At 46.5% G+C, this 12,973-nt stretch overlaps 1 protein-coding gene across 1 annotated transcript in view; it reads right to left on the bottom strand.

Annotated features, from left to right (window-relative positions):
* Window positions 1–381: 381 nt before the first annotated feature.
* LOC106606483 (dynein axonemal assembly factor 5) overlaps window positions 382–12,973 on the bottom strand; it is an 80,104-nt gene continuing 67,512 nt past the window's right edge. The window contains exons 11-13 of the mRNA XM_045715633.2: window positions 11,493–11,649; window positions 10,902–11,093; window positions 382–1,075 (exon numbers count right to left, since the gene is read on the bottom strand). Of these exons, the coding sequence (XP_045571589.1) occupies window positions 936–1,075; window positions 10,902–11,093; window positions 11,493–11,649 (489 nt within the window). The 3' untranslated portion in view covers window positions 382–935. The remainder of the gene's footprint in view (window positions 1,076–10,901; window positions 11,094–11,492; window positions 11,650–12,973) is intronic.

Genomic DNA, 12,973 nt, shown 5'->3' with positions numbered 1-12,973 from the left:
TGCTTCATGCTGATAGCAGAGTCAGGATTTGGCGTAAGCAGCATGAGTCCATGGCCCCACCCTGCCTGGTGTCAACGGTACAGGCTGGTGGTGGTGGTGTAATGGTGTGGGGAATGTTTTCCTGGCACATGTTAGGTCCATTGATACCAATTGAGCAACTTTTCCATACCCCAAAGAATTCCTGCTGTTCTATAAGCAAAGGGGTGTCGGTACTAGATGGGTGTACCTAATAAACTGGCCACTGAGTATATGTCACAAATAAAAGGTTTTTAGAACCCATACACCACAATACCCTGCATGACAATTTGAATGCCCCTTCCCCTGTATGCCATTTGGAACACTAGTGTGACCACACATCACAAAAGAAAGCAAACCACGGTGCACTTAGTGAAAATGTATTATATTTATCAAAGATAAAGTCAATTCAGTCTAGAAATCAAGGCACAACAGAATGAAATGTCAACAATCAACATAAAATATTTTCTGATAAGAGTTCAATAAATGCACACACTTTTTGAGGAACCAATTAAAAAGCATAGTAATGAACAAACAAAATCACAGAGTACAACCATGTGTTCTGGGGAAGATTTGAAAAAGGAAAGGGTAACAGTTTTGAGCTTTAAGAGAACCTAAGCAGTTGGACAATATTCTTGTTGTACAGGGTACAACAAATAGATACCTGCCTTAGTGCTGTTAGATACATAGATACAATGTGTCAAGTCGTATCTCGGGATGCCCATATCATTGTATCACTCTCTTAGTGACAGCTGTGTGTGTGTATATACTGTATGTGTGTGTGAGAGAGAGTTCCAGGTTTGTTTTTCTTGGTATGCCATAGAAATATAATATATATGATGTCTAGATTATATACAGATATAGGATCTTAATTTGACCAGTATTGTCACATCAGTAGATCTTTCCAATAGTATGCATCTCTACACCGTATCCTTGCGTTGAGAGTGGATGTGCTGGAGCAGTTGGTCACAGTAGACAGGGGTGCGCTGTTTGTCCCTCACGGCTTCCACTTCCTGCTTAAGGAGGGCTGGGTGGACGCCACTGCCGGTCTTCAGGACCTCTGGACACACACAAATAAGTGACAGTAAACTCTCTCTCTCACACACACACACACACACACACACACACACACACACACACACACACACACACACACACACACACACACACACACACACACACACACACACACACACACACACACACACACACACACACACACACACACACACAATATCAAAGTCAAGATGTTGGGGTGGATTATTGTCACGAGCTGCAATCATTCATTGGAAATGAATAATTTGATTCAATGCAATTGTATTTATGAGGACTGACAGTGAAGCAACCACCAGAGAATATTTGCAACGATACATTGATTTTAATAGTAATTTTTGGCAACATTTCTGTACTTGTTACTTTTGTACACAATACCGTTCTCAGTCTGAGTGATTGACAAGGGAGATGTCCAATGGAGCAGAGTTATCACAATCAATATTAACACCGGGGTTGAAGAATGCAGAGTTTTTTCAGTAAAGTCACATCCAGTGAAACAGAAGATAAGACCTGTTCTCCACATTGCAAAATGAGACCTCGCCCTCCTCATAATCAACAAACACCCCCACCTTCTTGGGCTTCTCTCTCAGGTGGAGGCAGATCGAAGGTGATGTAGAGACTTGGTACTCAATGTCATGCAGTCCCAAAGCCCAAAATCCATTATCCAGTTCAGTAACAACATATTTTCCCTGATGATGGACTCCCTGGCCATTCCCATCCACCAGTTAGTCTTCCCTTTCACCTGCACCTCATAGTAGAATTTCCCTGAGAAGCCCTGGTGTCCCAACACAGACCCATTGTTAGTTAACCTTTTAGGATTGTCCGGGAGATTCTTTTGTCTCCATGTTTCACTCCTCAGACAGGATAAGGTATTGTCATGCAGTATCAGAATCCAAAGTCACATCCACTGACCACCGCTGAATTATATTCAACATAAACTTCAATTCATTAATCTCCATTTTGAAATTCTCAAGCTCAGAAAAGTTTTCGTGAAGTCTCTGATAGCTTAAAAAGAGCTCTCATCATGATCCCCACACACAGGTCACGGTGAACACTCATCTCAGACCAGTCCCTGGTGTGTGGAATGGTGCAGAGGGATGGGAAGCTGGTGGTCCTCAGGGTGTTTTAGCTCAGTGTTTTCCTGCTCTAGCTCTTTAATGAGCCCTTCAGCCCATCTCTCAGTTGCTTTCTGCTTCTCTTCAACCACTGCAATGAGCTCAGCCTGGCTTCTCTCAATGGAATACACTACTGATGTGATAGCAGACAGTGTGCAGGTTCTCTCTCTTTCCATCTCTCTTTCTGAGCTCTACAGTGTTTGGGGGGGAGGGTGGGCTTGGGGGTAGAAGTCTCTTGGACCTAGACTTGGCGCTCCGGTACCGCTTGACTACGGTGGCTGGAGTCTTTGACCATTTTTAGGGCCTTCCTCTGACACCGCCTGGTATAGAGGTCCTGGATGGCAGGAAGCTTGGCCCCAGTGATGTACTGGGCCGTACACACTACCCTCTGTAGTGCCTTGCGGTCGGAGGCCGAGCAGTTGCCATACCAAGCAGGGATGCAACCCGTCAGGATGCTCTCAATGTTGCCGCTGTAGAACCTTTTGTGGATCTCAGGACCCATGCCAAATCTTTTCAGTCTCCTGAGGGGGAATAGGTTTTGTCGTGCCCGCTTCACGAATGTCTTGGTGTGCTTGGACCATGTTAGTTTGTTGGTGATGTGGACACCAAGGAACTTGAAGCTCTCAACCTGCTCCACTACAGCTCCATTGATGAGAATGGGGGAGTGCTCGGTCCTCTTTTTCCTGTAGTCCACAATCATCTCCTTTGTCTTGATCATGTTGAGAAAGAGGTTGTTGTCCTGGCACCACACGGTCAGGTCTCTGACCTCCCAATAGGCAGTCTCATCGTTGTTGGTAAATCAGGCCTTGAGGTTCGTCCCAGTGCAAACATCACAGGACACTTCTCCATCTCTGTCTTGCACTCGCTTAAAATGATCAGCAACATCTCTGAGTGTTTTGTTGATTTATAGCTGTCTCCTTTAGAATGTCTCTTTACACATTGGACACTGGCACTGTTCAGTGGTATTCCAGTGTCCACTGATACAGGCCATGCAGAAATTGTGTCCGCATGGAGTGGTGACGGGCTAAGCGAACACAGTCAGACAGATAGAGCACTGGATCTGATCAGACAAGAGACTGGAGGACGCCATTTCTGGAACATAATAACCCAAAAAACATTAGGACTTCCTGGAATGAGTCAGCTCTTGATAGCTTTGTTTACGGCTGAATCTGAACTTGAAATACATGTGTGTAATAATTGTTTCCAAACAAATCCTAAATTTGGATTTAGCACTTACTGTAAAAGTTGTCACTACAAATGTAGAGCTATTGACACTTCTGAACAGCACAACTCATTGTTTCCTAGTGTTCAGGAAGTCATGGGACTCGAAATCATTCACACCTATCAATCATTCTCTCAATTCAATTCAATAAACTTAGCTACATTGTCAAAGTAAACATATAACAAAGATGGTGGAATAAGATATATTTGATGTATTACAAGTCACATCAATACACCTGTACTGTAAAAGCCTATCATATAGCAACACTAGGAGCATAATCTGAATTCCAGCAATGGTAAATAACCTTGTTTGCAGGCCATGATGTATCATAACTTTCCAAGATGGTGTAGCAGTCAGACGTCTGTTTTGTCTTGTCTGGTCCCGTGTATATATCGTTTTATTCGTTTATATTTCGTATATATTTGTAAAATTTTTTATCTCAATTTCCATCTACGGACTGAACATACTCCCCTGCAACCCGCCTCACCCAATGTGGTACAGATCTGCTATTTTTTATACTTTAGAACCAGAACCCCCATCAGGAGCTAGCCAGCTAACTAGCTACTAGTCAGTTAGCCACTGCTAGTGGTCATCACTGTTAACTCGGACATCAGCCAGCCTCAGCCCGGTCAATTCCTGCCAGTCTGCACAGCGTGATATCAACCCAGAGCATATCGGACTGCTTTTTCTCTACCACATCTCCGGATTCCTACCGCAAGCTCTGAACCTTTACACCGGATCATCGCAGCTAGCTAGCTGCTATCTGAGTGGCTATTCCTGGCTAACGTCTCTGTCCCAAAGCAAGCACCAGTTAGCCTGGAGCTAGCCTGGAGCTAAGCCCATCTCCCGGCTAGCCAAAGAGATCCATCAGCTAATTCCTGGGCTATAATATCTCTTTTGCCAATTGGCCTGGACCCTTTACTGCCGACACCGAGCCCCGCCGATCCATCACGACTGGTCTGCCGACGTAACCATCCGGGGGGGTTTCAACAGGCTCTTCCGTTGCGACGTCCCCCGGAGGCCCATCTGCTAGCCCCGGCCTGCTAGCTGTTTGAATCGCCGTGTCTCCAGCTCGCCTAGCTACTCACGGGACCCTATGATCACTCGGCTACACATGCCTCTCCCTAATGTCAATATGCCTTGTCTATTTCTGTTTTGGTTAGTGATTGTCTTATTTCACTGTAGAGCCTCCAGCCCTGCACAATATGCCTTAGCTAGCCCCTTTGTTCCACCCCCCAAACATGCGGTGATCTCACCTGGCTTAAATGGTGCCTCCAGAGACAAAACCTCTCTCATCGTCACTCAATGCCCAGTGCCTTTACCTCCACTGTACTCACATCCTACCATACCCTTGTCTGTACATTATGCCTTGAATCTATTCTACCACGCCCAGAAATCTGCTCCTTTCACTCTCTGTTCCGAACGCACTAGACGACCACTTCTTATAGCCTTTAGCCGTATCCTTATCCTACTCCACCTCTGTTCCTCTGGTGATGTAGAGGTTAACCCAGGCCCTGCAGCCCCCAGCATCACTCCCATTCCCCAGGCGCTCTCATTTGTTGACTTCTGTAACCGTAAAAGCCTTGGTTTCATGCATGTTAACATTAGAAGCCTCCTCCCTAAGTTTGTTTTATTCACTGCTTTAGCACACTCCACCAACCCGGATGTCCTAGCCGTGTCTGAATCCTGGCTTAGGAAGGCCACCAAAAATCCTGACATTTCCATCCCTAACTATAACATTTTCAGATAAGATAGAACTGCCAAAGGGGGTGAAGTTTCAATCTACTGCAGAGATAGCCTGCAGAGTTCTGTCATACTATTCAGGTCTGTTCCCAAACAATTTGAGCTTCTACTTTTAAAAATCCACCTCTCCAGAAACAAGTCTCTCACCGTTGCCGCTTGTTTTAGACCCCCTTCAGCCCCCAGCTGTGCCCTGGACACCATATGTGAATTGATCGCCCCCCCCCCCCCCCCCCATCTATCTTCAGAGTTCGTACTGTTAGGTGACCTAAACTGGGACATGCTTAACACCCCGGCCATCCTACAATCTAAGCTAGATGCCCTCAATCTCACACAAATTATCAAGGAACCTACCAGGTACAACCCTAAATCCGTAACCATGGGTAACCAGATATCATCCTGACCAACTTGCCCTCTAAATACACCTCTGCTGTCTTCAACCAGGATCTCAGTGATCACTGCCTCATTGCCTGCGTGCGTAATGGGTCCGCAGTCAAACGCTCCCTAAAACACTTCAGCGAGCAGGCCTTTCTAATCGACCTGGCCCGGGTGTCCTGGAAGGATATTGACCTCATCCCGTCAGTAGAGGATGCCTGGTTGTTCTTTAAAAGTAATTTCCTCACCATCTTAAATAAGCATACCCCATTCAAAAAATGTAAAACTAAGAACAGATACAGCCCTTGGTTCACCCCAGATTTGACTGAGCTTGACACGCACAAAAACATCCTGTGGCATTCTGCATTAGCATCGAATAGCCCCCGCGATATGCAACGTTTCAGGGAAGTCAGGAACCAATATACTCCGTCAGTTAGGAAAGCTAAGGCTAGCTTTTTCAAACAGAAATATGCATCCTGTAGCACTAATTCTAAAAAGTTTTGGGACACTGTAAAGTCCATGGAGAATTAGAGCATCTCCTTCCAGCTGCCCACTGCACTGAGGATAGGAAACACTGTCACCACAGATAAATCTACGATAATCGATAGTTTCAATAAGCATTTTTATACAACTGGCCATGCTTTCCACCTGGCTACCCCTAACCCGGCCAACATCTCAGCACCCCCTGCAGCAACTTGCCCAAGCCCCCCCCCCGCTTCTCCTTCACCCAAATCCAGACAGCGGATGTTCTGTAAGAGCTGCAATATCTGGATCCCTACAAATCAGCTGGGCTAGACAATCTGGACCCTCTCTTTCTAAAATTACCGAAATTGTTGCATCCCCTATTACTAGCCTATTCAACCTCTCTTTCGTATCGTCTGAGATCCACAAAGATTGGAAAGCTGCCGCGGCCATCACCCCCTCTTCAAACGGGGAGACACTCAAGACCCAAACTGTTATAGACCTATATCCATCCTGCCCTGCCTTTCTAAAATCTTCGAAAGCCAAGTTAACAAACAGATCATCGACCATTTCGAATCTCACTGTACCTTCTCCAATATGCAATCTGGTTTCCGAGCTGGTCGTGGGTGCACCTCAGCCACCCTCAAGGTCCTAAACGATATCATAACCGCCATCGATAAATGACAGTACTGTTCAGCCGGCTTCATCGACCTGGCCAAGGCTTTCGACTCTGTCAATCACCGTATTCTTATCAGCAGACTCAATAGGCTTGGCTTCTCAAATGACTGCCTCGCCTGGTTCACCAACTACTTCTCAGATAGAGTTCAGTGTGTCAAATCGGAGGGCCTGTTGTCCGGACCTCTGGTATTCTCTATGGGGGTACCACAGGGTTCAATTCTCAGGCCGACTCTTTTCTCTGTATATATCAATGATGTCACTCTTGCTGCTGGTGATTCTCTGATCCACCTCTGTGCAGACGACACCATTCTGTATACATCTGGCCCTTCTTTGGACACTGTGCTAACAAACCTCCAAATGAGCCTCAAAGCCATTCAACACTCCTTCCGTGGCCTCCAACTGCTTTTAAATGGTAGTAAAACTAAGTGCATGCTCTTCAACCGATTGCTGCCCGCACCCTTCCGCCTGACTAGCATCACCACTCTGGACGGTTCTGGCTTAGAATATGTGGACAACTACAAATACCTAGGTGTCTGGTTAGACTGTAAACTCTCCTTCCAGACTCACATCAAGCATCTCCAATCCAAAATGAAATCTAGAATCGGCTTCCTATTTCTCAACAAAGCATCCTTCACTCATGCTGCCAAACATACCCTCGTAAAACTGACTATCCTACCGATCCTTGACTTCGGCGATGTAATTTACAAAATAGCCTCCAACACTCTACTCAGCAAACTGGATGTAGTCTATCACAGTGCCATCCGTTTTGTCACCAAAGCCCCATATACTACCCACCACTGCGACCTGTATGCTCTCATTGGCTGGCACTCACTACATATGTCGCCAAACCCACTGGCTCCAGGTCATCTATAAGTCTTTGCTAGGTAAAGCCCTGCCTTATCTCAGCTCACTGGTCACCAAAGCAACACCCGCCCGTAGTACACGCTCCAGCAGGTATATTTCACTGGTCACCCCCAAAGCCAACACCTCCTTTGGCTGCCTTTCCTTACAGTTCTCTGCTGCCAATGACTGGAATGAATTGCAAAAATCACTGAAGCTGGAGACTTATATCTCCCTCTCTAACTTTAAGCACCAGCTGTCAGCGCAGCTTACCGATCACTGTACCTGTATACAGCCAATCTGTAAATAGCCCATCTATCTACCTACCTCATCCCCATATTATTACTTACCCTCTTGCACCCCGGTATCTCTACTTGCACATCATCTTCTGCACATCTATCACTCCAGTGTTAATGCTAAATTGTAATTATTTTGCCTCTATGGCCTATTTATTGCCTTACCTCCCTACTCTTCTACATTTGCACACACTCTACATAGATTTTTCTATTGTGTTACTGACTGTATGTTTGTTTATGTGTAACTCTGTGTTGTTGTTTTTGTTGCACTGCTTTGATTTATCTTGGCCAGGTCGCAGTTGTAAATGAGAACTTGTTCTTAACTGACCTACCTGGTCAAATAAAGGTGAAAAAAAAGTGAATAGTCCCTTTCACCACCAGATGGCGGTGTTGCACCACAGTGACATCCACTCCAACAGGACAGATACCACTGGTATTTAATGATAATAAAGATGCTATGGAATTACTTGAAGTAGTGCCAACAGTAAGTGTTGAGGAAACCACATGGTGTAACTGAAGCTGTACAGTGTTGATACTCCTGTCAGTTGGGATGAGTTAGTTCACGTCAAGTCATCATTCCATACCCATCGGAATCCGCTTTGTTCCTCAAGTGGTGACCAAGGGGGATTTTTGCGACTAGTGTGTATAAATAGTTTTTTTCTTTCTCTGAGCTCTTTTGAACAAAGGAGAACAATGATGACTTGTGATGAGAGGAGATCCGGTGATTCCCCTGAATGTGTGTGCCAACCATGGGGTGTGTGTGTGTGTGTGTGTGGAGCAGGGAGCAGCAGCCGCGCTGCCAGGGCTGTGGGATTATGGGAGGAAGGAATTATGGGAAGAGGGAAAGAGGGATGAGAGAGGGGGAGAGAGGGAGGAGTGGCAGTACTGTCCATCATACTGTCAGAGGAGCAGCAGACATCAAGCTCTTGGGAGATGTGACTTTGAAATTCAAGAACCATATAAGAATGGGATCAAGAATAAAAGAATAGAAGCGGGAAAGAAAAGAAGAGAGAGAGAGATGGAAGGAGGAGGAAAAAAGCTTCAAACACAGACATGAGACAAAGAATGTCTCCAGATTTGTGGGGTGGATTGTGGTTATGGGTACGACACAGCTATCAGTCAGCACTGGGTGAGCTCATCCACACACACACACACACACACACACACACACACACACACACACACACACACACACACACACACACACACACACACACACACACACACACACACACACACACACACACACACACACACACACACACACACACACACGTTTACAGCAGAGCAGTGCATGTATGCATGAATATCACACACACACAGCTATCCTCCCTTCCTACTGGCTGTATCAATTGACCAGGGTTGGGGTCAATTCCATTTCAACTCAGTCAATTCAGGAAGCATTTTCTGAGGGACACTGAAATTGGAATTTGAACTCACCCCTTGAACTGACTGAATTGACATGGAATTGACCCCAAAACCTGTTATTAACCCCAACCCTCTACACCCACTCCCTGTACCATCACACCCAGGATAGGCAGCCCTTAGCGGGCTAATGTGAGCCTCCAGCCCCCCCCTCTACCCAGGAGAACAACCCCTTAATCACAACCACATGGAGACCCCTCTCCCTCATCTTTCCACACAGCCATCCCATGTTATCCCCCTCTCTTTCATCTCTCTCTCATCCCTCTTTCACCCCTTTCCTCCCTGTCTCTTCCTCCTCTCATGCCTGGTGTTTTCCGACAGGGTTTGACGGTTCTGTGGTTTCATGGCTATTTGTGTGTGTGTACATGTGTGCATGAGTATCTGTCTTTGTGTGTGTGTGCAATGTGCATACGTGTGTGTTATTTATTGGCAGAAGGTCTGAGTGTGTTTCCTGTAGTGTGGATCTGGGGCCTTAGCTGAGAACACTGCTGGAGTTACACTCTGCTTCTCATGGAGGGTTCTCCTTGATTATCTGTGACCAACGGCTGGTGAACGCTGATGATTCAACCATATTCTCCCATCTTCATATGGATGGAAAAGAACATCAATGGTCTGTATCCCAAATGGCACCCTATTCCCTTTATAGTGCACTACCTTTGACCAGGGCCAAGTAGTTGACTATGTAGGGAACAGTTTGTGACAACCCCGGACAGAGCTGATGCAGCAACAGCCACCATACTGTGGATTCCACTCAGTTTGAAACCGTTATCAGAGTTAATATCCTGTGTTCTGGCTGTGTGTCGGGGTATCATATCAGTAACCTTGACCACAGGATGTTCAGTGGTTGGGATGTAAATCATGTTCATGAACAGGACCTTCGCTTATATTCTCACTGTCATCCAGAAGGGAAGTTGTGTGTAGCTTTTCAGGGGTGATGACGGAGCGTCAATCACACACACTCCTCTGCCTCTGGATCCACTCCCGGCCCCATGATGGACGAGGGGAGTGGTGGTGTGTGTGTGTGTGGAGTGGGGGGCTTCGCACGGGTCAGCGTGAAAGATGAATGGAGTGGAAAAGGTGGATAGATAGCCTTTGAGACGACGGAAAAGGGGGATCTGATATCCTAGCAGTGTGGTTATGTGTATGGGGCTGTTAGACGTAGGGATCAACTCTTTAAACTCTGACTGACTGAGACAGGACAGAGCCTGTGAAACATGAGCACTACTGCTACCCACCTGATCAACATCAAGCCATATTCACTCACTTCAATGTTCACTAGCTATCATCACCACCACCATCATGGTATCTGTGCTCTTCATCAACATCTCATGTCTTCTAATCTCATCTGTTTCTCCTCCATACCATCTTTTCCATCATGACCCCTCTTCCTGGTCTAGGGGTTGTCATGGCCCCTCTTCCTCGTCTAGGGGTTGTCATGACCCCTCTTCCTGGTCTAGGGGTTGTCATGGCCCCTCTTCCTGGTCTAGGGGTTGTCATGGCCCCTCTTCCTGGTCTAGGGGTTGTCATGGCCCCTCTTCCTGGTCTAAGGGCTCTCATGACCCCTCTTCCTGGTCTAAGGGTTGTCATGACCCCTCTTCCTGGTCTAAGGGTTGTCATGACCCCTCTTCCTGGTCTAAGGGTTGATTTAGGATTGGACCAGTGTGTGATTGTGAGTCTCACCAAGCACAGTGTCCTGCACGTGGCTGTCTGGGTCATCCAGGTGCAGCAGCAGCTGCTGGAACAGGACCTCCAGGTGTTGACTGTAGAGCTGGGAGTTGTAGTCTTTCCCCAGGGAGGCAAGCCATAGGCCCAGAGCCCTGAGGGCCACGCCCCTCACCTCCTCACTGCTGTCATCCAGACGCTTCAGCACCTCTGAAGACACACACACACACACACACACACACACACACACACACACACACACAGTACATTTATGAAAGAACCCAGAGACACGCAAAGATAGGAGACACACAGAGAGACACAAACAGAGAGCAGGAGAGGAACAAATTAGAATGACTAAATTAGAATAACTAAATCTATTTCTATAGGATCATAAACAATCATGGATGCATTCTAGAAATATGTAGAAAAAAGGTGTGTGTGTCAGTGACAGAGGGAATGACAGAGGATTGAGAGAGGAACAAAGAGAGAAGGAGAGAGAATGAAAGAAATAGTGAATGAAAGATAGGGATACTGTGTGGAAGAGAGGAGAGAAAGACCTGTTTGCTCTAACAAAGACAGGATACACAGAGGGAGACACCAGTATAGTACCAGGGTAGATGTTGTTCAGGGCATCTGGGTGGAGACTGGGTCCTATCAGTTTGAGCAGGTTGGACAGAGAGCGACAGGCCAGTAGTCTGGACAGCTGAGAGTCTTCCTCTAGAGCAGACAACACCTGGGGGCTCAGCCTCTCCTCTACGGCCAGTAACTACAGACACAGAGATAAAAACAGACAGAAAATTTGGTTGTGCATCAGCATTTTCTCTCTTTATGTCAGTCACTGACAGTCACTCAACTATCCATGTCAGCGAACAATGTTTTAATTGGTAGTTAGTCTAGCTAGCTATTTAAACTTGTAGTAATCATGGTCGTATCCTGACTGGGCACACAGGGAACGTGCCCATGGGCCCTGAGCTCCAGGGGGCCCTCAATGGTTTTGTTAGCCTATCTGAGTGAGAATGACTATCATGTTAACATGGCATAATTCATTTCAACATGTGTAGAACTGCAGGAAATCTGCTTTAAACCCGTAAAAATCTCTCCACCCCATGGCAAAATGGGTAGGAAATTAGCTGAAAAACTGCAAATTTCTCTCTGTAGAATTGCATAAAATATATGTTATAAAATTGCAGTTCTTTCTGCCCCATGGCAACATGTAGAATTGCAGGACATTTACTTCTCTCAACCGTCAAGAGGGGGGTCACTAAAATGTTTTGCCCGCGAGTTGGGGGGCCCCCCAACCAAATCTTGCTTAGGGCCCGCAAAAGGCTAGAGCTGGCCCTGAACAGACAGGCCATATTACAAACAGAAAACACAACTATTACTGTGAAAATATTGTGTGGGCACTTGGCAGCGAAAGAGCAGGAAAGCTGAACTCACATTTCATACATGTTATGTTCACAGGTAGTCACAGTGAATTACTCTAGTACACACAGTAATCCAAAGCATAGTTCTGACACTGGAGACCCTGTTATATAACCATTTGACTTCCCAAACACTTTAAACATAGGAGAAACTGGACAGAGATGGCTGTTGCTCATCATCCCTGGTGACTATGAGACAGGCTGTGAGTGTGGGAGTGATGGCGAAAGCACAGCAGGACAGAGCTGCATCAGACTTCCAGCAGCTCATAGACGGACACTGGGCCAGGTAGACAACAGAACACAACCATCCCTGTGCTGGTCTGAGATCACATGAGCTGATATCAAGGTTCTTAACAGATCATTCATCTGGGAAAGAGGAAAACTGTGAGTGTGTGCGGTAGAAAGAACGAGTGAGTGAGGGTCAAAGAGAGAGGGCTCGACAGAGAGAGAGAAGGGGCTCGACAGAGAGAGAGAAGGGGCTCGACAGAGAGAGAGAAGGGGCTCGACAGAGAGAGAGAAGGGGCTCGACAGAGAGAGAGAAGGGGCTCGACAGAGAGAGAGAAGGGGCTCGACAGAGAGAGAGAAGGGGCTCGACAGAGAGAGAGAAGGGGCTCGACAGAGAGAGAGAAGGGGCTCGACAGAGAGAGAGAAGGGGCTCGACAGAGAGAG

Source organism: Salmo salar, chromosome 03 (assembly GCF_965601325.2).
Source record: "Salmo salar chromosome 03, fSalSal1, whole genome shotgun sequence".
In the NCBI taxonomy this organism is placed as follows: domain Eukaryota; kingdom Metazoa; phylum Chordata; class Actinopteri; order Salmoniformes; family Salmonidae; genus Salmo; species Salmo salar.
Note: the sequence above shows the minus strand (reverse complement) of the source record. Positions and strands in the feature narration are given on the sequence as shown.